Raw genomic sequence first — 24960 nt, forward strand, 5'->3', positions numbered from 1 at the left:
ATTTAATTATAATAATTAATTTTTATTTTTATTTTACAAATTATGCATAGATATTTTATTGGACAATTAAATATTTTTAAAATGATATACTATTTCATTAAAATCATTAAAAAGTCCTGACAAATTAATTAAGAAATATGTCAAACCGTTTTACAATCAGTTGCTCAATCAAAACAGAAACATTTTAAAACTTCAATACATAAAAGCTCCGTTGCCCTGGCAACGGCTTGTCATCTGCAGCATCAGCAGCAATCAAGGTCGCGAACGCAAGGCATCATGGGAATTAATGCAAGGAATCTTCATCTTGTGGGTCTCAGCTTCTCTTTGCGCATGCGCCTCGTCACGTCAAGTAGCCATCCAGATGTCCCTAATAAAGTGACTGAAGGGGGCGGTGCTGCTTTGGCGCCTGCATGCGTGCATGCGGCGGCCACCGTAGGACATGGCGGCCGTCGATGATGATGATGGTGATGGTGTGCGCGCGCACGTCATCGACGTGAGAGGGGGCGGGGCCACGTCACGACATCTCCGTTTCCTCGCAGTTTAACCATACATCCCCCCCACGTCCCCCCCCAAAAAAAAGAAAAAAGGAAGAAGAAATAGGTCGTCCGTGGGTGGACGTGCTGCGCTTCACGAGGAAGAAACCAACAAACATTTGCGGACGGACGAGCAGGTTAGTTGGAGGACAAACATGGCTCGCCATTGAGCTTCTTTCCAGGGACGTTTGTCAACAATGATGGAACAATTCCAGCCTTAGCTACCTCGTCGTTTTAGTTTTACGTTGGTAGGCTTCTCAAGTGAGGGTTCGGGTTGGGTTGGGTTCGGTCCGGCCGATGTAGCACCGCGGACAGCGCCTAACTGACGACGTGCGCTTGTTTCCTCGCAGCGGTCAGCGCAGACGGGCGGCTCCGAGACCAAACCCCACCTGAGGATCGCCATCGGCTGCAGGTTATACTCTTAAAAAGACAAACAACATGGAAGGACAACAAGTGAGTGTTTGTGATCATTCTATCTGCAATTAGTCAATTACATTTCACCTATTGTGTACAGTAAAGAGGGAACAAAATGTAGATTGCATCAGAGTACAACTTTCCTGAAAGGTGCTTTTTAAAACAACCCCCCCCCCCCCCCCCCAAAATACTAACATCTAATGAGCATTTATTAGTCCAAAGTGTTGATGAAAGTATAAGTGATTGATATGAATATTCTTTCCACATTTAATGTAATGTGATTACATACACATGTTCAAGATATTGCCTTTGCTGGTGTCAGGACAAATCCTTGAACCCCAAAAGTGGCAACCATTGTTGAACAATTGCATTATCAAAAGAGAGGAAGCCATTTTCAACACTTGAGATGGCTCAATCATTTGTACATAAACAAAAATAACACCTTCACGTGGATTAACCAATAGTATGGCTGGGTGGGAAAACATGTGACATTTAGCAAATTGGAGCCTTACAAAGTTTTCTCGACATCAACTTTTTCAAGCGATGACTTTTATCATGAGTCGCGTTTCCTGTTGAAATGTTCTGTGGATGTTTATTATTAATGATTGATGAGCATTTAAGCCTTTTAAAAATGAGACTCGCCGCTCAGTCGGATCCACATAACGAACGCGCTTCTTTGAAAAGTGATGATTTCAGTTTTGCGTGACGGCCTGCTGCCTCTTTCATGTCATTGATGAGCAAATCAATGTGGATGCAAACACACACACGCACGCACACACACACGCACACACACGCACACACACACACACGCGGATGCTGCGTCACTCTGTCATCGGACCCTCAGCCAGCCTGCCTGCCTGCCTGCTTGTCTGTCAGCTGACAGATTTGTTTTCGTTCCTTTTGAAGGTAGACGCCGTTCGTCCGTGTTGTTGATGTGGCCGCCATCATCACGCGCGCCATTTTATTGATGCGGCCAAAAGTGCCAGAAAGACGTTTTGCATTGCGACACAAAACGCTGAACAAAGGTTTGAAAAGCAGAAATCAATCAAGCAATCAGTTTGATTGATTTACAGGCAGGCCGAGATGAAAACAAAGAAGAAGAAATGAAAGTAGATTGATTGCGATGAACAACTAACTCGTTTACGTAGAAGGAAAATCAAATATATGAAAATGGATCAATTGACATTTTAAAAGCAGCCTGTAAACTTTTGACTCTTCGAAACATTTCAGCGCACTCGACTATAAAACCCATGTGGGTGTTTATTATGATTTCGTTTGCTGTTGAATTGTTGAAATGCGACGGGCCGCACGCTTAACGAGACACGTTTGTGTCTGAAACGTCTTTAATAAATATTACATCATCCAAATCATCGCAATTCTGAAAGAATCTTTGAGCGATGACGTGTGTGTGCGTGTGTGTTCCGCTTTGAGCACGTCGTTGTTGTTGTTGTTGTTCAAAGCAACAAAGCGGCGCTTGAGCTGATGTCAAGTCGCCCTCAAAGCTCCTTTGACGACTTTCTTCGCTTTGCCTTTTTTTTTCTGAGCTCCGTCCAACTTGGAGGGAAAAAAAATAATCTGCAAACAAACGCACCTGAACATCATCAGCTGACTCAAGGTCGTCCTTGCGTGTCCTCTGCACTTCCTGCTCCCGGCAGCAGCGACCGATCGTGCGGCGCTGACGCGGCACAAAAAAAAACCCAGCAGACAAAGACAAACCGTTCGGACTGGTCGCCGGTCGGCGTCCGAGCACAAAGACGCGAACAAATGACGGCTTTCATCCCAACGAGTGACCAAAGTTTTCTCATTTGAATGAGAAAGTTTCTGCTTGGGATGAGAAATGTCGTCTTTTGCAGACGTTTTGAAATAAAAGACAACAACATAAAGTCCCGGGTGAAAATCGAACCCAACTAAAAATGTCATTTTGGCTGCAATAGATCTCATCCTCACCAAAAAGTTTTGTGTTAGAATGACTTGTAGTACAACATAAAATAATGTTTTTTATTTCTAAAAAATAGTTTTTATGGATTTCATTCCAAATGAATGGTCTGCTTTTGCCACTCCAGATGTTTCTTGAAATGTGATGTCATTTCCTGTCAACAGTGCGGGCCGCACACGTGACGTCGCCTGAATTTGGTTTTGAGCCGACGCTAGCGTCATCGTCGCGTGCGAGAAACACGTCAACATGCTGAAAAAGCGACTTTGTGATTGGACGCGGACGAGTTCCACGCTTGAAGACGTAAATCAGCGGTCGGCTCGTCCTGCTGTCACGTTTGCGGCCGACAGATGCGGATGTGCCGTCGCCGTGACGACCGCCTAATGCGTTTCCCCGGAGACCAGCTAATGGCGGCGTCCGTCCTGCGCTTCCCTTTTAGCCCTTAATTGCGTTTGCTTGTCACAAACATTTTTCTTGAATCCATTTTTGTTTTTTTTGGCGCTGCTCCGATTCCAAATGAAAATGTTCTTTTGTGACCTTTGGCCTGTACAAGTCCAATTGAATTTCTTCAGATGTTTTTGAGTTAAGATGAGGTGCAAAAGTGTGCACACCCTCTTCTTGGGAGTCAAGCGCCTCCAATTAACCCGAAATGAACTTCAGATGTTCCAGGAGGCTTTTCCTGACATGTTTTGTACTTTTTTTTTCATAGTAGGCCTAAATATGCCATTTGAACAGGGAGGGGTGTGCAGACTTTTTATATGCGCTGTTGTGTGCACACCCTCTTCTTGGGAGTCAAGCGCCTCCAATTAACCCGAAATGAACTTCAGATGTTCCAGGAGGCTTTTCCTGACATGTTTTGTACTTTTTTTTTTCATAGTAGGCCTAAATATGCCATTTGAACAGGGAGGGGTGTGCAGACTTTTTATATGCGCTGTTCGGCGAATATCTTGTTTGACGTGAGGCCGCCGCTGGCTTGCGTGATTTTTGGAGTGTCACGCCGTGGCCATTTTGCGTCCGCAGGGCAAGCAGGTGACGGGCTACCTCCTCTTCTCCCTGACGACGGCCGTCATCGGCTCGCTGCAGTTTGGCTACAACACGGGCGTCATCAACGCACCCGAGCAGGTCGGCGGCAACTTTGATTCTCTCATCGGCACGATTGTTGTGATCGGCGGGTTTTTGTTTCTGTGCAGAAACTGCGCGCCTTCTTCAACGACACGTGGATGGAGCGCTACGGCGAGCCCATCGAGGCGGGCGTGTGCACGGTGGTGTGGAGCGTCACCGTCGCCATCTTCAGCGTGGGCGGCATGGTGGGCTCCTTCAGCGTGGGCGTCATGGCCAACCGCTTTGGCAGGCGGCGCTCCATGTTCCTGGTGAACATCCTGGCGGTGATCGGCGGTCTGCTGATGGGCTCGTCCACGTTGTGCTCGTCGTACGAGATGGTGATCGCCGGCCGGCTGGTCATCGGCCTGTTCTGCGGCCTGTTCACAGGCTTGACGCCCATGTACGTGGGCGAGGTGTCGCCCACCCCGCTGCGGGGGGCCTTCGGCACTTTGCACCAGCTGGGCGTGGTCGTCGGCATCCTCATCGCTCAGGTTGGCCGCCGCCCACACATACGCACCAACTTGACTCATTTCCACATCACTTCTTCAATAAGACACCGATTTTTTGTTTTCTAGTTCAGCCTTTTTTTCTTTTTTTTCAAATGTTGTCTTGCTTTTGTCGATCATAACGGCAAAGACGTCTTGAAGTTGGGACACTTTTACAAAGTCCAGGGATGTGATTTTTCCGCTAATTCGCGGAATTCCGCTTTTTTTATCTCCCCCCAAAAAAAAAAAATTCAGATTTTTTTTTTTTTTTTTTTAGTAGTTCATTGTGTATTTATATGGGATAGTTCAATATACATTGAAAATTGATGCTGTTGTTTTGTCTATTTCTTTGTCATGTGAGTGCATTGAAAGTACTTCAAAACACGGAAAACCCATGAGCCCCCCTTGTCCCCTGGACCTAGCTGGGTGCCAGCGGCCCCCAGACCCCGGGCTAAATTTTCAGATAATTTCACTTTGGTCAAATCACATCCCTGAAAGTCATCCAGATCTCAAAAATGGCAACATTTCATTTGTTGTCTGCCATTGTATAAATACAAAATGGTGTCCACCTTCTGGTACGTCACAGAGCCCTCTGGTGTATTGCAACAGCATCGTGAGGCGCCCTCTAGGGGCAGCTACTACAACTACTGTAGTTTATTTTCATGGAAAAGGAAAAGAAGTTGACAGATTCAAAAATGGAATTGCGAGTGAAATTTCGCCTTATTGATGAATTGAGACGTGCGTGCGTGCGTGCGTGCGTGCGTGCGTGCGTGTGCAGATTTTGGGCCTGGAGGGTTTGTTGGGTTCGCCGCGCCTGTGGCCGCTGCTGCTGGCGCTGACGGTGGTGCCGGCCGTGCTGCAGTGCATCCTGCTGCCCTTCTGCCCCGAGAGTCCCCGATTCCTGCTCATCAACCTCAAGCAGGAGGAGCAGGCGCGCAAAGGTCAGTCGCAACGCACCTGAAGGCGCCGCACGAAAGCTGTACGGCAACTTGGTCAAAGTCAAGATTGACCCTTCACCCCGAACCGTCATCTAAACCTTGTGCTCTCGACCTAAAATCTTAACCTTTAACTTTTCCAAACGGAAACGAACGCTAACCTGAAACAAAACCATAAACGTTGTGTTCGCATGCACGGACGCCACCTTGAGATGACAAACGGAGCGACGTCAGGTTGTGACAGACGCTGACAAACGCGCGCGCATCAATCGCGGCGCTCTGTCGGGAACAAAACCAACGCGAGGGAGACGTCAACATTCTTTTGGCCGTGATGGATTTGCTCACAAAAGCCAATGAAGACGCAGCCTGACAAGACAACAGCACTTTTTGGTCCTCTGTTGACGGAAAAGAATTTTCATCTTTTCAAGTTGAAAAATTCTTATCGATTTTTCAAGAATATTATTTTGTATTTAAGAGTGAAAAAAGTCAGATAGTTGACTACAAATTCTAGTCAAAATTAAAAAAAATTCAGAGAAGAAAAAATCTTTTTATGGGGAGAAAAAAATGTCAGGTTTACAGTTAGAATACAAAAAAAAAAACACTTTAACCCCCCCAAAAAAAACACAACCATTAAACTTTATTCAAGTAAAACTGTCTCAGCGTGGGAAAGTATTTTTTTCAGTAAAAGAAAAAAAAGACTAAATTTTGGGGGGAAAATCTGATTTCTAAAATTCTTAAATAAATATAATCAAAATTATAAACATTTTTCCCTACAAAAGTTGCATGTCTATTTTCAGGAAAAAATGTTCCTTAAAAATGTAAAATTATTTCAAGATTTAAAAAAAGTCTTATTTCCAAATACTTTTACATTATCAGTAAAAAAAAGTAAATATTTTTTGTTGAAAATAATGTCCCGAAGTCCATTTAACAAAAAAAACGCCAATGCTGTTTCGTGGGCAAAATGATTTTCTTGTATTCTTATTTTTCGAATTGTCACCAAGTTGTCCTTTTTCGTTCACCTGCGCGCACGCAGCGCTGGTGCGTCTGCGCGGGAGCGAGGACGTGGGCGGCGACCTGCAGGAGATGAAGGAGGAGAGCAACAAGATGGCGCTGGAGAAGAAGGTGACCATCCCGGAGCTCTTCCGCTGCCCGGCCTACCGCCAGCCGCTGCTCATCGCCGTCATGCTGCAGCTGTCGCAGCAGCTGTCTGGCATCAACGCCGTGAGCCGCCGCCGCCGCTGAACCGTCACCCCCCCCCAAAACAGACGGCCCACGGTCCGCTTTGCCTCCGCAGGTCTTCTACTACTCGACGGGCATCTTTAGCTCGGCCGGCGTCAGCCAGCCCATCTACGCCACCATCGGCGCCGGCATCGTCAACACCGTCTTCACCGTCGTCTCGGTGGGTGCGAAGGGGGTTGCTTCAGTCAAAGTGGCTGCGAGTGGATGAGTTCATAAATTAAAGGTTGCATTTTCCAACTAATTTACATCAGAGGAACTTCTCTATGAAAAGCAAATTGTTTTGATAGAAAATGAGGGGGAAAGTCTTTTCTTCAAGATTTTTTCAGATAATCAAACAAAATTTTTTTGTAATTTTTGTATCAAAATTGTATTTTGGCAAGAAATCTCAATTGAAAAAAATATATTTTCAAGATTTTTTTGGGGGGGTCCTTTAATTTCTTGGAGACAATTTTTCAAAAATGTGAAAAAAAATGTTTTTCATTTTCCTTTCATGCTTTTATTGTTTGTTTTTATGACTAAGAAAAAGTTGAGAACTCCAAATTTCAAGACAACAAACTTTGATCGAACTTTGTGTGCAGCTGTTCCTGGTGGAGAAGGCGGGCCGCAGGACGCTGCACCTGCTGGGCTTGGGCGGGATGGCGCTGGCGGCGCTGCTCATGACCATCGCGCTGCTGCAGGTGAGTGGCCCGCTTTTCCCCGGCGGAAGGTGACCCGCGTGACCGCATCTGCCCCCCCCACACACACACACACACACACACAGAAAGAGGTGGCGGGCATGAGCTACGCGGCCATCCTGGCCGTGATGGTGTTCGTGGCCATGTTCGAGCTCGGCCCCGGTCCCATCCCGTGGTTCATCGTGGCCGAGCTGTTCTCGCAGGGCCCGCGGCCCGCCGCCATGGCCGTCGCCGGCTGCTGCAACTGGACCGCCAACTTTCTCGTCGGCATCAGCTTCCCCAAACTGGAGGTGAGCACAAAAGTGAAAGCGGCCCCTGCTGCATGCTCCAGACCAACAAGATGTTTTCCTTCCGGCAGGAATTGTGCGGGCCGTGGGTCTTCCTGATCTTCATGGCCTTCCTGGTGCTCTTCTTCATCTTCACCTTCATCAAAGTCCCGGAGACCAAAGGTAAAACGTTTGAGGAGATCTCGCGCAGTTTTGGCGCCGCGGGCGCTTCCGGCACCGCCACCGCCGCCGCCGCCTCGTCCCCAGAGGAGCCGCGCCCACGCACGCCCGAAGGCGCCAACGGCACCGCCAAAGAGGAGAAGGAAATGAAGAAGGAGAAGCTCCCCCTAGTGGAGGCGTGCGCTGGCGACAACGACGAGACGGCGCCCCTGCAGGAGAAGTCGGTGGTGGTGGAGAGCGTTTAGACGTCACGCAAGGAAACGAGGAGACCATTTAAGGCCGCTTGCCTTAAATCCTCGTCTGCGTTCGTATTTTCCGGTCAATCCACATTCCGCCTCCAAATAGGTCGCGCTCGTTCACAAGCCGCGCCTCCTGACCATTTGTCCGTGCGACAACTTGGCCGGGGGTTCGGATATTTTCGTGTGTGTGCAAGCGTGTGTCACTTTGTAAGCTTCATGTAGACACAAGCCAACGCGGGGTCAAAAAAAAAAAGAAAGAAAAAAAAACGCGCTGAAATCCGTAAAAATAACTAAAATTGTGTAGTAAATCATCTATTTAATTAAATAATTTATTGGAAGATATTTATTATATATTTATATTATTTAGAGATTAAATAACTAAATGTATTTTAGTATTTATTTCATTAAGTTTTTTTAACCAAAAAATTACAAAAACTTTGCAACATTAGAATAACTGATTTAAAAAAATATATCATTATTTAATTAAATAATTGCTAGCTTCGTTGGAAATAAGTGTAAAATATTTTTTATGTTTATTTCAATTTTTTAGGCATTTAAAAAAAGTAGAACCAATTAGGCAATCAAATAAAAACAAATTAAAATATAAACAACCAATTATTTAATATCATGGACACAAAATTAAAAAGTAGACAATTTTTTTAAATCAATTATTTGATTGCAATAAAAGATTAATTAGCTTAAGCTAAATTTATTAAATCCCCCCCCCCCCAAAAAAATTATTTTTTTGCCCATCAAACACGAAGCTGGTGTGCGTTCTGCTACTGTTACCATAGCAACTGCCCACTAGGCCCGTATTGCGTCATCCTTTGCAAAGGCTTTTGGGAAGTGTAGTTCCTTAACTCACTTCACTCCACTTGTGCCACCTTGTGCTTGTTTAAAAAAAATATATATATATATATATATATTATTAGTGCTGTCGGGCCTTACTGTGTTGTCATTATTTGTATTGTATTTTTTTATTAGCTTTTAGTATTACCAAAGCACATTGTGAGTCCTTTTCATTATTAGAACTCCTAAATATTTTCCTACACTACTAGATGAGAAATATATTCTATTTGAAAATCTATTGAAGAGCCATATTTGTGTTTGAAGATGGATTAAGAAGGCAAATGAATTTCCACTTGTGACGAAGGCAACGTGCAATATTCCAAGATGACTTTTGAAGTGCAAAGTTGAATTGTAACATTGATTTTATTTCAACTGGTGACGCACTTTTTACAAGAATCCCCAAAACGGCGTGAAAAATGTGTGCAATCTACTGACTTAACCATTTGAAGGCCCTGTAAAGTCAATTCTGACATTTGTTTAGCTGAGAACAAAGTTTGACTGAATTGTGACGACACAGCCCCAAGCATATTTTGGGCGTGGCTAAAAACGGACCCAAACTCGCACAAATTTCGTGCAAATTGAAGTTTTGCTGGTTCGACGCGAAATCGTGCTCGTTTATTTCAATGGCCAGCAGAGGGCGACGTTGCCCAACATGCTGGCCGGCTGATCCGGTTTCATATTCTTACGCCACCATTTTAGTACTTTGTGATTTCTTATTAGGTGGATGCTTGAGAGCGCCTTGTTGCCCGCGACAACCTCCTGCTGGGTTACATTTACGCATTCTGAGTGATGTGTACGTATTACTGTTACAAAAGCTGCTTCCTGGTCGTCACGGAGGTATTTGATTGACCGTTGAGAGGGCGTGTTTTTTTGCACATTCAGCGGACACGCCCACAAAGGCTTCAAATGTCGCCGTTTCCAAGCCTCGTTTTAAATAAGCTACTTGCGGCTTTTTACAAATTTGGAAGCCATTTTCCTTTTGACTTTACAGGGGTTTGAAAGTGGTGAAGGGCAAGTGATAATTAATGTGTAAACATCACTTTTGATTCTTTTATCCATTTTCTTGTTTGTGACCACAATGAAAGCATGCAAATGTCTCTGGAAAAAATGAACGGCAGGATCATGTTTAAATTTCCTTTTGAATGTTAGGAAGATTTCATGCAAAGACAAATTTCACTCCAAATGTTAATAATTGAACGGAACTCACATGTGTGCACTGCAATTCCAAATCCAAAAGCAGGCCAACCTTTTAGGAGAAAGTCTAGCATAACAATCATGAGAGAAATGAAGATGGAACCATGAAAAGAAATGAAGAGTTTTTACAAGCCCCAAAAAAAAAGCGCATTTTCCCCTTACCAAAATGTTAAAAAAGTATCCATTGTTCTAAATATCTTGTTTATTATAACTGTATTGAATGAAACTTAATTGAAGGAATATCAAAAATGTGTTTGGTGTAAGCTTTTTAAACGGTCTTTAAAACATTGGAATTTTTTTAGCATTTAATGAAATCCTGCCAAATCACATTTTCCTCTATTGACTGACTTTTTGCTTATGTTTGAAATTATATACTATATTCCTCATTTTAGTACTACAACAGAAAAAGCTTAGCTTAGTGCAAAATCCAGTAGCGTGATCGACGTAAATACTCACCAAAAATTAGTCTATTTAACAGTATTGTCAGTGACGCTAACATTTTATTCTTTGAACATTAAGTCTACGCTTGGATATAGGAAGATGATAACTGTACTAAGAATAATTCATAAACGTTCAAAACTGTACCTAAAGAAACGTTTTTAAAGAATGCAAATGTAGCGTCAATACAAGAATTCTTTCAGCTACCACTAGAGGCGCTAGTAGCACATTTTGTGGCCACAAATGAGTAGGAAAGCGCGACATTGATGATGTTCAGGAAACATTGTGAACTAGCGCGGACGTTCGAATGTATTTCAATACGTTTGAAGGCACTCGCAGGCTAAATGCCACAAACGTAGCATCATCATCTTTTCCTTTTGGCTTTTCCAATCGAACCCTGACCTCTGCATCCTCTGCTCTCACGCCAACCACCCTCATGTCCTCTTGAACGACATCCATAAACCTCCTCTTTGGTCTTCCTCTCGACGACCTGCCTGGCATTTGGGCAACTCGCCATCCTCGTGCCAAAATACTGACTGCTCTCCTCCAGATGACGCCGTGTACACAAGATGTCGTCTGAACTGCAGTCTTGAAGGTCACGCTATGTTCCCGCCTCTTCTGGAAGAAAGTATTGACGGCAGCCATTTGCATTGTTTTTGCCAAGTCCTTGTGCGTTCCCCTCCTGGATACCAAACCTGCCCATCACCTCATTGTCGTCTGCACCCGTGACATCTCTCTCACTTCACTATCATTTCAAGTTCCTAGCAGAGGATTGCGCCCTGCGGCATTATGGGAAAATATGCTATGTTTGTAGCATTTAGCTTACAAGTTGGTTGCAAGTATGAACTTCTTGGAATACATTTGAATGCACTCGCTAGTCCAAAATGTGGACTCCACGTTGGTCGTTCCACGCTTGCGTAAATGAGTATTTTGCGCACAAATATTCATGTGGCTTGAAGTCCAAAATTGGCCGCGTGCGCGTCCGTGTTTTCTGCTTGGTGTCTTGAGTCGATGTGTTGTATGTTAGCAAATGCGTGTTGTTGCTTGCGTGACGCACATTTTGGGACGTCTTCACCGACGCTGCGCTTTGACTTTCATTTCCCACAAAACGGTGTTTGAATCGGTGTCGTTGGTGGCCATTTTGCTTTTTGTTGTGGTGACGTGGCGCACACTCGAGGCGGTGCGCAACTTTTGCTTACTCGTTCGCTGTTCTGTGACCGTGGCGAGCTTTCGGGGGCCACTTTCCACATGGTGACGTGTCGTGCGTGTGCGCGCGTGTTGTCCACAACTTGACTGTTTGATGAGTGTGCTTTACTTGTGTTTGTACTCTACTTATGGAATGTTCTGGAATAAATCCTGTACACGATATCAAGACTCATATTGAGTAAAGTGCTGCAGTTGTTTTTTGTTTTGGTCACATTGCTTAATAGCAGAAATTCCAACTTTGTGTTTTTGTAGAAAGACTTAATTAATTACTTATTAGAATTTGCAGAAAAATAGTTTTAAATAAAATAGAGAAAAATCATATTTTGGGCTTCCCCCAAAAAACGTTTTTGACAAAAACATTTTTGTTTAAAAAAAGTTTTCTCTAAAATCCATTTTTTTCCCCAAATGCATATACAGTAATCTCATTCAAAAATGAGACTTTGAAATCATTTGTCATAATACAATTAATTTGAGTCTCAGGTTACTTATTTACCACAAAAAAAAAATGTTTTTAGTGAAAACGATTTTTTTCTCCCCATGAAAATATCGGATGTTTTAACTGCAAAATTATTATTTTCTCCTGCTATAATATCACTTTCAGCGTGCAATTGATATCCAAAAATGCATCTTGCTCAGTATTTAATGACACTCGCAGTCAGAGAGCGACAAATGGCGTTTTCAGGTGATCGATTGGAGCTATCGATCGGAGCTATTGATTGGCTGTATCGATCGGCGCTCCCTCACTCGGCTCCATTCGGGCTCCTTCGTCTTGAAAAGTGGGCGTGGTCGTGTCATCGTCTGAACCTGATGTGCCGCCGCCGGCCGGTTCCGTCCAGCGGAGCAAAGCCACCGGAACCGTCAGAGAAACCACACGGAAACTGAACGGACGAACGGACGGTCGGTCAGCCAGCAGTCCCGAACGCAGCTTCACCAACCCGGCAGCCGGAGGAGGAGCAGCAAAGGCGGGAAGGGCGACGAGCCGCTAGACGTCCAGTTAGCAAGCTAGCAGGTTCGGTGCCGGTTCGGCTAGCTAGCTAGCAGGAAAGCTAACGGTAGCCGGTTTGTTTTTTTCCACATTTAGGAAAGCGCGCTCTCCAAATATTCGACAAGTACCGACACGCCTCATTGAGCGTGTTTAGCCGTGGATGCGAGACATCAGCGCGTCCGCCATATTGAATGTGGCACATTTGATTGTCAATTTAAAAAGCAAGTTAGTGGACTGAATTTAGGGGGATGGGGGGAAGAACATAGTTGAGGGTTCTAGTTGCAAAATAAGATACACAAGACCTGAGAGTACCAGGTCACTAGTACCAGGTCGATTCCCAAGAGGTAGTACTAGTATCAAGCAAATGTTCTAGTCTCAAGTGAAAATAGTTACTAGCCTTGAGAGAAGGCACTGGTACCAAGAAATGGTCTAGTCCTGATTACAAGTACTAGTTCCAAGATTAGGGTTTAGCCACCCGAGAAAAGGTCCTAGTCCAGGGAAAAGCTATCCAGTTCAAAGTTCATGGCTAACTACGTTGTTGCTATGGGTCAAAACGCCACCTGTGATTGACACCTGCTCATCATTGCGTTTGTGTGTGTATGTGACTGACCTCAGTAACCATGGAGACGGACAACGAGCGGCAACGGCAGCAAGAGGCCTCGGCCAATGAGAGCGCTACATCCGGGACCGGTCCCCGCCCCTTGGCCATCAACTCCATGTCGCTGTACGAAAGGCAGGCGGTGCAGGTGCGAGCTTGCGCGTGCGTCCCACAAAGCATAACATCCAACTTATCGATGCATGACGCTAACAATATTAGCCCATTTATTTGAGTCGCTTCCCTGCGAATGACGGGCGACCATTCCTTTGTTTTTCACTGTTGTTGCTTCAGGCCCTGCAGGCGCTCCAGAGGCAGCCGCACGCCGCTCAGTACTTCCAGCAGCTGATGTTGCAGCAGCACATCAACAAAGCGCAACTGCACAACCTGGCGACCGTGCAGCAGGTCAAGGTGCATGCGTGTTACTACAAGGTGGAGGGCTGACCTCCGCCAAGGCTCTGCATGTCACAATTTTGATGTTTTGTTTACTTGGAAAAGAAAACGTTGAAAAGTTTTTGTTGCGGGGGGTTTTTAGGCCAGCGTGACGACAGGCTCCGCCTCCACAGCCAGTGGTCGTCCCGTCACCGTGGCGACGACGTCCACCCTCAGCCAGTCGTTGCTTCTGAGTGGCGGGGCGGGCGGACGCGGTCAGATGTTTCTCAGGGTGCGTTTGCTGCTTCCTATTTGCGCACTTGGATTCAAACTGGGGTGTCAAAGTTTGTAAATCAAGTTTTCGTTTGGGACAATCAAGTTTCCTGAAGTGAAGGTGCGCATTTTCTTGGTTTTTGTTCGCTGACTCCTCCTTCCTGCAGGTCAACCGTTCCCTGAGAGCGCCCATCTCCTCGCAGCTCATCTTCATGCCCGGAGGCGCGCCGCCGCGTGCCGCCGTGGCAACCGTCGCTCAGCCGCACAAACAGGAAGTAACGGCGGCTACCACCTCCTCCAGCAGCCAAACGGATGGCGAGCTGGTCAGTGACGCCGTCCGCCAAAGTCCGTTCCAGTCTTCAGATTCACATTTGCCTGCCTGCAGTCTCAACAAGATGTCTTCTGTGTTCACTGCGCATCTTCTCCAGATTCACAATTTGGCCTTGAGGGGCACTTCCGGTCCGAAAGGAGTCAAGATGGAGGCGCCTGAACGAAGTGATGCGGGTGAGTGAAAACAGGAAGTGGAACTAAAAACTAGTGATGGACTAATAAGGTTTTTTCAAGGCCGATACAGATACCGATTATGATTAGTCAAGGTGACCGATAACAGATATTTCAAACTGATATTCATTTTACTACTCCGACTACATTTCTATGTACAGGTAAATAAAATTCTGATGCCTTATCCCCATCTAGTGGCAGGAAACTAGTTCTGAGGCCCCGTTTACACGGCGTCTCACACGCGTACCTCAAGTGAAGCTTTTTTAAAATGTTTTATTCAATCTCTTTGTTTTAAAAAATACCCTACTACATGTGTACAAAGCCTCAATTGGAAGCTGCCTGCCTGCGTTACAAAGCTGAAATTACTTTATAGCCCACTAGATGGCGCTCACGGCCCAATGCTTAAGAATCAATGCCCGAGAGCGGGGGGGGGGTGCTCAAGTAGGGTCCTGGAGAGCCCCTATCCGGCCCGTTTTCCATGTTTCTCTCCACTAACACACCTGATTGATGATCAGGATCGTTATGGAGGAGGGAGACATCTCTCGCTCTCGAGGACCCAACTCGAGCACCCCTGCAGCGTGTGGGCAACATGCACAGAATCAATATTCCTAATCATCAAATTAAAAGCGTGGATTGTTTTTGATGCTTAAGATTTGCTGCCTATTTTCTTGTTCATGTCCAGCCGTCCCCTCGCTGGGGCCGTCCCCCAATAAGTCGAGTCAGCCGGCGCCGTCCCCCATCAAGATCCCCACCTACCCTCAGCCCAGCCACCTCAAAGCCCACCCGCTTCTGCTTCAAGCGACGCGGACCCTCACCACCGGCTCGGCCGCGCCCACCACCGCGCACGCTTTGGTCCTGACGTCCGCCGCGGCCTCGCAGGCTCGCGCGTACCCGCTGGGCACGGCCACCATCAAGCCGGCGGCGGCGGCGGTGGCGGGCGGCGCGCAGACTTTGGTGGTTCAGCCTCTGCAGAAGAGCGACAAGGCGGCTCACGCCAACGGGCCGGTCCCCATCCAGCCTAAAACTCTTCAGGGAATCCGTCTGCCCCTCCAGCCACCTTCCAGAAACCCGCCGGCCATCATGCCCGCCCCGCCGCCGGCCATCATGCCCGCCCCGCCGCCGGCCATCATGCCCGCCCCGCCGCCGGCCATCCGCCCCGGACGCCCCCTGCAGACGCCGCACATCCCCGTTCAGATTGTGGGCGCCAGGCAGAGCACGCTGGGAAGCAGCCAGACGTTGGCGTTACCCGGCGGGGGCTGCGCTCAGGAGGGGGCCGCCATCCTCGCCAGCTCGTCCAGCCTGCTCACCACGGTGGCCTCCATCGCCTCCAGGGAGGCGTCACCAGCTCCCACCTCGCAGGTTGAAGGTCAGAAAGGAGCCATCGCGCCCGCCGCCAGGCTCCCTTGCCCTCCCCTGGCACGAGAGGTGCAAAGAGGGGCAATGGGCGCGTCCGCCAGTAGCAACGCCACCGCAAGTCCCATCGCGCAGGTGAGATGGACGAGCTGTCAATCAAAGCAGCACACCTGTCAATCGAACCTGAGCTGACTTTTTTTTTACAGAGCAAGCAGACGACGCTGAAGCGTAAGCTGGAGGTCAACGATGTCGCCGCTGTCCAACGGCCGCCGCCATTACGAGACGACCGCTCAACTCTGGCCACCATGGACGCCGGTAACGCCCACCCGAGTTTGCTCCATCAGAACCCAGTTTGACTCCTCCCCTTCCTTTCCTGCAGGTTCTGCCACTTCTTCCTCTTCAGTCTCACGGTCGGTGTCCCGGGGCGTGGGCGGCGTGGGCGGCGTGGGCGAGAAGGCTCCTCCCCCGCAAGCGGTGGTGAAACCGCACGTCCTGACCCACGTCATCGAGGGTTTCGTCATCCAGGAAGGCGGCCAGCCATTTCCCGTGAGTTCCTGCCGGCGTGCCTTGGCGTCACGACGCTCATCTTATTTAAATCCCTCGTCTTTGACTGACAGTTGTGCGGGCCAATCAAAGACTGCGCTGGGGAGGACCTTGCCGGCCTTGAGGACTCCGTAACAGGTTCATTCCAAAAACATTTTGTGTGAAGGTTCTCTTTTGTGAAGAACGTCTTTGTGACATCATGGTCTAACCCCGCCCCCTTCCCGCAGTGCTGAAGTGCGAATACTGTGAGAAGTTGACGCCCACCAGCCACTTCCCAGGAAGCAAAAGGTTCTGCTCCATCTTGTGTGCAAAGAGGTTCGTGGCACATTCGATTTTTGCCGGCATGTTTATATGTGGTGACCCGCAAGCCACGTGAAAGGGTTGAACGTCGCTTTTGTGTGCAGAATGACGAGACTTTAGCGCATCTTCACATTTGGTTTTCAACTTCTTCTGCATACCACTAGAGGGTGCACTCGTACCCCAAAACTTCTCTACGCACAAATCCCGGTTGTATGGGGGACCAAAAATGCCAAGATAAATCAATAAAAACGGATCATTAAAAAAAATTATATAAATGGAAATAAAGATTAATAAATAAATATAGAAATGTGTGTGGAAATAAATACAAAAATAAATAGAATCAAATGTCAATAAATAAAAAGGCTCTGCTCGCATTGATTTATTTCATGCTGCAGACGTTGTCGGCACGAAATGTTATTCAAATGAGGGGGCGGTCCAAAGTGTCTTGGGTTGCAGTATCGTCCATTGTTGCACTTCCGCAGGTACGAGCTCACCTTCGACAGGCGGCCATCTTGGGAGCATCAAAGTCACCTGTCCAACTCGGAGGACGAAGGCGACGTGGCCGAGAGGCGGACGAGCAGGAAGTTGCCGCGTCGGACCAGCTCGGAAATCGCCAGTACCAAAATCGCGGGCCGGCGGCTTCCCGTCAAGGTGGGTCGGGAGCGAATGTTGATTTCTGTTGCGGCGCTGCCTGGCCGATTGTTTGCAAACCTTCCTGACGGGTCTTCATGTGTCCCGCCCGCCCGCAGCGCCGCGCCGAGTCCAGTCGCTCCGACAGCGAGTCCAGCAGCGAGGACGACGACGTGGCGTCTCTCTCGCCCGCTTCCTCCTCAGCTTCCTGCCACCGTCGGCCGCCGCCGTCTTTATCATCATTGCCCCCGCCGCACGCCAAGGAGACGCCCGCCTCGCCTGCAAGCCCCGCCCACTGGACTGTTGACCAAGTCTCGCAGTTTATTTGCTCGTTACAAGGTGGGAAGCTCATAAAACTCTGGCCACGCAAAATCCACTTCTGCTCGCCGATACGAATGGCGGCAACGGATGTTGAGCCGCCAGTTCTGCGCTTTTCTGAGGTCGCGTCAAAAAGCGTCTCCCTGTTGCTTTTCAGGCTGCGAGAAGCTGGCGTCGCTTTTCCTGTCGCAGGAGATTGACGGCCAGGCGCTGCTGCTGCTGAGCGAGGAGCACCTGGTGTCGGCCATGAACATCAAGCTTGGCCCCGCCCTCAAGATCTGCGCGCACATCCACAGCCTGAGGGGATGAGTCCAAAGTCGCACGGTACCGCCACCCGTCGGACTCGGACCGCCGTCCAGCTCCCAAATGTTTTTTGTCATCTTGCTGACAAACGTGACAGAATTGTCAGAAGAAAGACAAAAGCAACCACAAAACTTAGCATTCCAAGCCACTCGCTTAATGCTAACATGCTATCGTTGGGCTAACAAATAGCATCAATTGATAGTTGAACTCAGACATATTTGAACAACAAATATTAGTGCAGCATGACAGAAGTGGTGAAAGTCTTCTTTTTTGTGTCTGCATGACAATATTATACTGCCACCTGGTGGCCATATCACCTCTACCATATTTTGAAATATGTGTTGATGAAAAGGGTTGCAATATAGTGACTATCCATGCTCTTCGTTAGCCCCTCTATGGTGTTTTGCACTGTGTGTTAGCATTAAGCTAAATGAACTTTAGAAAGGTGAAGCTAAGTTGGAAGGCGTCGTCTTCTTCCAGTGCTCATATCTCAAATCATTGCTTTTAAGTCAAAGCAAAACAAATCAAATCTGCCACTGACTTTGGACATTGACTCTGCTGACCACGGAGACCTCCTTCAAGGCTTCTTTTCACGTAGCGCTCGGGAGGTGACGTTTGGATCTCTCGATCAAACTTTTTGGACGCTCGACTTTCCCACGGTTACTTGAGTCAAAATAAATCTTCGACCTCGCAGCTCGCATGTCCGGTGTGAGATATTTCTGTGTTTCTATTTAAACTCTCGTCTTATGTTGGAACCTTCAACTCTTTCTAGATCTTTTCTGTCGTTCAGCATGGTCAGAAACGCTCTCACACACATCAAACAAATATGATTCACTCACATCCACTACTGAAACGCTCTCACATGACTAAAAAATGATTCTCCCACACAAACTACTAAAGAACTCTCACACGAAAAACAACAAAATAATCTCACACACAAATTTCGTATGCACTCTCACACTTCATACTGTAAACGCTCTCACATTGCTGAAAGGTTTTCACCCAGTAAAAATCTTCACTCACATAAATAATTGAAATAGTCTCACACACAACTGAAAAGTCACCCAAGTATGATGCACTCACATTCATTTCTGAAATGCTGTCACACATGCACAACTAAGTTTTAATTCTCTCACACTACTGAAATGGTCTCATAATTTACAAACTACACAATTTCACGTAGTGAAATTCTCTCATATTATCGGAAGGTTTTCACACACAGACAGTCTTGCATGCACTTCAAACTTCAAACTGAAACACTCACATTACAGGAATGCTCTCATTATAACATTTCAATTCTCACACATCATATTGAAAAGCTCTCATGCATTGTACTAATAGGTGTTGTATTTACAAAATAAACTTGTAGCATCAGTCTTTGTCCATTTAGCAGCAAAGTGTGTGTTTGTGCGGTCCAATCAGAGCAGAGCGTAGTTGTAGGCCTCGTCGTAGCCCGCCTGGCGCAGGTACGTCTCCGTGTCCAGCGGCCCGACGGCCCGGATGAGCGTCCGCCCGTCGGCCTTCCTCTCTCCCGCCCGCAGTTTCTCCGCCAGCGTTGCCACGGTGACGCGCCGCCGCGGGCTCCACTGGCAACACCACGACATGATGGCGAAGCTGCGGGGGTCAGTTAGGAGGCCGTTAGCAGGTTAGCGCGTTAGCGGGTTAGCTGAACTCACATTGCGCTGGAGCAGCCGGGCGGACGTCGCAGGTAATTTCCTCTCTGGAGGTGATGCAGGAGCTCAGCCGACCGCAGCGGCGCAAACGGTGGATCGCCTGCATGCAAACACACGTGACGATTTTGGGAGAAAAAAAAAAAAAAACATCCCCAGAAAATATTCGTACACAAGAAAAGATGTCAGATTTTAACTCTGAGGCTTTTTGTGCAAATAAGACGTAATTCTATATCCCAGGGTGGCTTTATTCTTTCTTATATGCATTTTTCCACCCCAAAAAATTCTTAGTAAAAATACTCATTTGTTCTTATGATTCTTTCTTCAAATATAACTATTATACTATTTTAATATTGCATTTTTTCCCTCTAAAAATAACACTTAATTCTTATAACAATCTGCCTTTTCCTCCAAATACTTTTTGTTTTGGGAAAATTTTACTTTATTCTTGTAATATTAAAAGCTTAAAAAATATATATATATTTTTTAAAGAAATTTTATGTTGAGAAAAAAGTACTTTATTCTCATCTGACAGTTTTTTTGTAAATAAAACAACACCTGTCTTTAAAATATATTTTTTAACTACTTTTGACTTTAAAATGTGACAATTCCCATATTTTGCAACTTTTTTTTACTCTCAAGAAAATAAGATACCTTATCTTGAAAAGTATGACTATACTTGTAATATTTTGACTTTTAAACAAAAACCTTAATTTGGTAATACTGCCGTTATTCCTGTAAAAAAAACTTCATTTTTTTCTTCTAATAATCAGCACTAAAACAAATCTTGATTCTTGTAATATTACAATGTTTTTGTTGTTTTTCAATTAAGCATGACATTATTCTACAAGTGTGACTTCCTGTTTGAATCTTTATGTTCCCAACGTGGCCTCTGGGGGGCAGTAGAAGGCCACAAGCGATTATTATATATTGAAAAAAAATTGTAGAGGAAAAAACCCATTCATTTGGTAATGTTATTGCCATTATTCTTGTGAAAACCAAAAATACAAATCTTGAAATTCGCATCAGATTTTTTTCTCTTTAATTGGATACTATTTTCTCTAAGATGCCAACTTTTATTTTCTCTTTTCTTATTTTTGAGTGAGTTTGAATTTGCATGTCTGCTTACCTAACGTGCTCATCTCGTGGAGCAGGAGCCCAAAGGACCACCTGTGCGGGGAAATTTGTCAAGGTTATTTTGGTGCAGTTTCAGCGTCTGAGGAAGAAGTTTGCGGCTCACACGTCGGCGCTGGGGCTGAAGTCTCTGCGGGCCAGCACCTCGGGCGCCTGCCACTTCTTCAGCTCGGCGCCGTCGGCGGTGCCGGGTGACGTCTGGCGGCGGTGGGCGGCGCCCAGCCCCCACAGCTTGGCCGTCAGGTCGGCGCCCACCAGGACGCTGCGAGCGCACACGTTGCCGTGCACGCACCCTCGACTGTGCAGGTACGCCTAAGTCACACACACAGGCACATTATTATTATTATTATTATTATCATTATTGCAATATGCACAAATTGCCACCCCCCAAAAATTCATAGAATTTTATTACATATTTTCACAAATTAAAAACAAAACACTTTATTATTGTAATACTACAACTTCTTTCACTGAACCCAAAACTACTTTTTTTTAGCATAACAATAATCCGATTTTAATCCTTTTAATATTTTGACTTGGTGAAAAATGACATCAAATAAGAAGTTATACGATGTCTTCTTCACAAAATAATCTCTCTTGAGTCCCGTAACAGCTTCAAGTCATACGTCCAATTAAAGGTCCTGATGAGGACTTTCCCGATCGATTGCTATTTGTCGAATGTTTTGATAGGACGACGGAGCAAAAAAGAAATGGCTGCTTCACAAGAATTTTTCTCCCAAAAATGTGATAGTGCTTGTGCACAGTTTCCTCATTTGTCAACGTTAGCAAAATGGCAACCAACCAGAGCCGAGGCCACTTGTGTTGCCATGGTGAAGATCCTCTTCTCTGTCATCTTGCAAGCGGTGGCTTCCTGCAGCATATCAAAATAAATAACATGGATTTCGCTTTGGCTCAGTAAGCATGTTGACTTGTGCCCTCTACTGCCCCCCAGAGGCCAAGTGTGCATGAGCACATACTAACCGGTCGTCTGCATCTCCACAGGAAGCCCAGCAGGTCTCGGTGTGGCAGCTCCTCCACCACCATGAGGAGCGCCGGCGCGGGCAGAGGGGCGGGCAGCGGCCTCGTCACCACGCCCAGTACGCTCGGCAGGAACGGGTGCGGCCCCGAACGTGACACGAACGAGGCGAAACTCAAGAAGCGACGCCGCTCCTCAGCGCTGGCCGAGTCTGCGGAGGAGGAGGAGGACGGGTCACGCCGTTGTCATGGCAACACGTGCACGAACCTCTCAGATGCTTTTCAAGTAAGACATTCATATTCACTAGCGTTTATCCCCATCGCTAATGAATCAATGAAATGACAACAAATTGATCTTCAAGTGGCCACGGCACAGAATAGACTAACAATTGACTGGTTTTCCATTTGATGATTTTTAGTATTAGATTTAGTTTTTTTTGTGTCAGCCTCACCTTTGAGCACCCTCAGCACAACGTCCTTGTCTTCCATCCGCGCCCGATAGAGTCGGACGCTGTCGTCGCCGCCGACGGGCAGCGTCGGGGACAGCGCGGCCACCTCCCGGAAAGCGCCGAGACTCCCCCCCGTGGTGGCCCTCGGTACTGCCGCGCCTCTGGCTGTCCGCTTTTGCACGGCCATGGGCACCTCCTCGTGCTCCAGCGGGTCAATGCCAGGGGGCGCTAGAGGCAGATGAGAAAAAGCGCATTTTCAGTCTGGCAGTGACGTGACTTTTCACGCACGGATGTAGACAACATGCACTTACCATCGATGCCCTGCAGGCGGCGCGTTCGCCTGCGCAGTGAGCCGCTGTAGCGCGGCGCACGCGCGGCGGCGCGGTGGCAGTAGGCCAAAGCGAACATGGTAATGAGGGCGACCACGCTGATCAGCAGGAGCACCGTCGGCACCACGATCACGTCCAGCCGATACGTCGCCACCGCTGACAAACACAACAAAATCGCTCAAAAACAGCCAAAATGGGGCAATTTAGGTGACGTCATGCCCTCGCCTGTGGGCAAGGAGAGCCAACAAGTAATAAGCCAACAAGCCAAGGTTAAAAAAAAAAAATGTTGATTGAAATGAGAAAACAATTTTTTTTAGTGAAAAGAAGAAAAAAACTCACTGAATTCCTATCACTTAAAATAAAAAATTATTCCAATCGTATACAGGATTTTGCTTTAAAATGTATTCTTCAAAAAGAAATTGTTTTTAAAAAAATGGTTAAAATCAAAATAACATTTAGAAGCAAGTGGGATATTTTTTGGGAGGGGAAATAATTCAAATCAGATATAGGATTTTTTTTTAAAGTTTAAGTTCATCTGAAATTAAATTTTGGTCAAAACAAACAAAAAAAATTAAAGTCAGAAACCAGATTTTTGTGGTAAAATCAAAATCAAATAAGAAATCATTTTTTTGTAAAAAAAAAAAAAAAGAAAAGAAAAGAAAGAATAAGAATAAATTGCTTGAAATCAGACTTTTGTTCAAATCAACATTTCTTACCCCATTTATGTAAAACAATAAAAATGTAATTCAACAATTTTATTTAGCTTACAAAAAACAAAAATAGTCTGATTTTATGGAAGAAACTAATTATTTCTGGTGAAAAAAATGAGATCACTTGAAATCTGATTCCTTTTTTTCCACAAAAATAAATTCTAAAAATGAATCATAAATAAGATTTTAGTGATAAATGTTACATAAAATATGATTTGTATTCTTGTTTAAAAAAATCAGCTGAAAGCAGATTTGGGGTAAAAACTTTTTGGGACATCAAAATGAGTTTGCTTTGTCGAAATTGAGTTGGAAGTGAGTTTTTGGTGGTAAAAAAACCCCCCAAACTTTTTAAAATCCATTCTTTCTACTATTGTGAATATCCGACTAGTGATGAGTCAATGTGCACCATTTGCTGCCGTTGATTTGGCTTTGCCGGGCGTGTGGGAAATGTTTTGGCTTTTGCAACATCAGGATGCGTCTCGCTTTCAGACGGCAAAATGAAGACGCAAAAAGATGAAAGACGGAAAGAATGGCGAGCTGAGGAAAATCATTTCTTACTGCATAAGTTGTCGCTGGGCGCACACGAGCTGTTGCTTGCTGTTGCGTTGCTCGACATGCTGCAATGGGTTCCAATTTCAATTCAATGCTTGATTGTGGATGGATTGATCTCCTCGTCAAACCCGATTGGTCTCACGGTCAGGAAGGACATCATCGGGTGGCCAAAGTCTGACGAACAATCAACAACAACAAATATTTTCTGATTGAAAAAAAATGGCCTGTTTGATTGACAGGCGTTTCTCCAGCCAGCACCTGAGGCAACAAAAGTGGCGCACCCCCCTGGGAGATATGCTGCCATACTAGGAAGTCTGTGTTGTTTTTTCAAAATGATTTATTCACACCTTGGCTGTGCTTTAACATCACCTTTGCCCAAGTTGCCAATTCATACCTGACATGTTGTCATGGCATGTGAACAGCTTGGCAGGAAGTGTGTCAAGGTACACGCACGAACACACCGAGTGCATGCAACAGAACCAGTTGGCCTCCATATTCATTAACGCTGCTTACACAACACAACAGCTGTGTGAAACACACACACACGCACACACTGTCCAAAAGTTGTCGACATGCTCGTTGCAATCGTAAGCATCCACGTTGCCGTGTTGAGGCCAGCAGAAGTTTCCCACAACAAAATGGCCGCTCTGGCCACCTTACCTTCACGACCGGTCGGCGTCCGTTCATGTCATGTTCCCACGTCGGGACGCTGCCACGCGAGTGTCGCAATGCCTGCGTGTGTTTCGGTCCACTTGGCCACGCCCACCACGGCGACACGCCCGCAGGTGCCATCCGGTTTTGGTGTGACGTCATCAGCTGGACACACCTTGGAAATGACGTCATAGATCATTGATGAAAATCAATATTTTATTATGATTATTCTGATGATTTTATGTGAAGACGTCGACAGTCTGTCGTTCAAAGACACGTACCGTGTATTAGTTTGCGTTGAGCTCAAAGTTGTTGTTTTTGTTTCGCTGACTAACGCTGACTAACGCTGACTAACTCGCCGGACGCGTTCCGCTGCATTGATGTCATCGCGATACTGAAAAACTTTCAACGTTTTAAATGTTTTCAAAATCAGCCAAAAATGATCCAATGTTGAATATTGTCAATTAGTTGAGAAAATGTTATGGTGTGGTTGCTATGGCAACACGTTGACCGCAGCTTCGCGGGACTACACCAACCATCCCCGACACCCCAACCCCCCCCCCCCCACCCCACCCCGACTTGACACGCCCGCTCTCTTAAAATATGCGCGTGGATGACATCATGCAGCCTG

General features: G+C 46.2%; 3 protein-coding genes across 5 annotated transcripts; 2 read left to right on the top strand and 1 right to left on the bottom strand.

Annotated features, from left to right (window-relative positions):
* The first annotated feature begins 479 nt into the window (after positions 1 to 479).
* LOC144036925 (solute carrier family 2, facilitated glucose transporter member 3-like) lies at positions 480 to 11858 on the top strand. The gene is made up of 10 exons (XM_077547903.1): positions 480 to 670; positions 884 to 986; positions 3901 to 4002; positions 4071 to 4472; positions 5245 to 5407; positions 6435 to 6622; positions 6696 to 6800; positions 7219 to 7317; positions 7401 to 7604; positions 7673 to 11858. The coding sequence occupies exons 2-10, from the start codon at positions 972 to 974 to the stop codon at positions 8003 to 8005; spliced, it is 1611 nt and encodes a 536-aa protein (XP_077404029.1). The 5' UTR covers positions 480 to 670; positions 884 to 971; the 3' UTR covers positions 8006 to 11858.
* A 595-nt stretch (positions 11859 to 12453) lies between these two features.
* LOC144036924 (polyhomeotic-like protein 1) lies at positions 12454 to 19233 on the top strand. Of its 2 annotated transcripts, none has more exons than XM_077547901.1 (14): positions 12454 to 12695; positions 13287 to 13417; positions 13561 to 13677; positions 13802 to 13930; positions 14079 to 14234; positions 14340 to 14415; positions 15095 to 15900; positions 15972 to 16080; positions 16145 to 16311; positions 16383 to 16446; positions 16536 to 16623; positions 17091 to 17259; positions 17358 to 17577; positions 17714 to 19233. In XM_077547901.1, exons 2-14 carry the CDS (start codon positions 13292 to 13294, stop codon positions 17863 to 17865), a joined length of 2379 nt encoding a protein of 792 aa, XP_077404027.1. In that variant the 5' UTR covers positions 12454 to 12695; positions 13287 to 13291; the 3' UTR covers positions 17866 to 19233. The 2 variants fall into 2 exon arrangements, with proteins under 2 accessions (XP_077404027.1, XP_077404028.1); XM_077547902.1 differs by having other exon boundaries at positions 13561 to 13671.
* LOC144036926 (tyrosine-protein kinase STYK1-like) lies at positions 18929 to 24867 on the bottom strand. 2 transcript variants are annotated; one of them, XM_077547906.1, is made up of 11 exons: positions 24611 to 24867; positions 24339 to 24504; positions 23685 to 23852; positions 22399 to 22572; positions 22091 to 22315; positions 21645 to 21850; positions 21466 to 21534; positions 20770 to 20975; positions 20659 to 20699; positions 19536 to 19632; positions 18929 to 19473 (listed from the first exon to the last, which is right to left on the bottom strand). In XM_077547906.1, the coding sequence occupies exons 3-11, from the start codon at positions 23740 to 23742 to the stop codon at positions 19278 to 19280; spliced, it is 1272 nt and encodes a 423-aa protein (XP_077404032.1). In that variant the 5' UTR covers positions 23743 to 23852; positions 24339 to 24504; positions 24611 to 24867; the 3' UTR covers positions 18929 to 19277. The 2 variants fall into 2 exon arrangements, with proteins under 2 accessions (XP_077404032.1, XP_077404030.1); XM_077547904.1 differs by having other exon boundaries at positions 24339 to 24867.
* Between the last annotated feature and the right edge of the window lie 93 nt (positions 24868 to 24960).

The sequence above is a fragment of the Vanacampus margaritifer genome, chromosome 17 (genome assembly GCF_051991255.1).
Source record: "Vanacampus margaritifer isolate UIUO_Vmar chromosome 17, RoL_Vmar_1.0, whole genome shotgun sequence".
In the NCBI taxonomy this organism is placed as follows: domain Eukaryota; kingdom Metazoa; phylum Chordata; class Actinopteri; order Syngnathiformes; family Syngnathidae; genus Vanacampus; species Vanacampus margaritifer.

Excerpts from the sequence above, each read along its gene's own strand:
- LOC144036925 (XM_077547903.1), top strand. Across the intron at positions 5,408-6,434 it reads GGAGGAGCAGGCGCGCAAAG|CGCTGGTGCGTCTGCGCGGG; the intron begins GTCAGTCGCAAC and ends GCGCGCACGCAG. Across the intron at positions 6,801-7,218 it reads CCGTCTTCACCGTCGTCTCG|CTGTTCCTGGTGGAGAAGGC; the intron begins GTGGGTGCGAAG and ends CTTTGTGTGCAG.
- LOC144036924 (XM_077547901.1), top strand. The coding sequence starts at position 13,292 with ATGGAGACGGACAACGAGCGGCAACGGCAGCAAGAGGCCTCGGCCAAT. Across the intron at positions 15,901-15,971 it reads CCGCAAGTCCCATCGCGCAG|AGCAAGCAGACGACGCTGAA; the intron begins GTGAGATGGACG and ends TTTTTTTTACAG. Across the intron at positions 17,578-17,713 it reads GTTTATTTGCTCGTTACAAG|GCTGCGAGAAGCTGGCGTCG; the intron begins GTGGGAAGCTCA and ends GTTGCTTTTCAG.
- LOC144036926 (XM_077547906.1), bottom strand. The coding sequence starts at position 23,742 with ATGTCGAGCAACGCAACAGCAAGCAACAGCTCGTGTGCGCCCAGCGAC. Across the intron at positions 22,316-22,398 it reads CCGCCTGCAGGGCATCGATG|CGCCCCCTGGCATTGACCCG; the intron begins GTAAGTGCATGT and ends ATCTGCCTCTAG. Across the intron at positions 21,535-21,644 it reads TGTGGAGATGCAGACGACCG|GAAGCCACCGCTTGCAAGAT; the intron begins GTTAGTATGTGC and ends GATATGCTGCAG.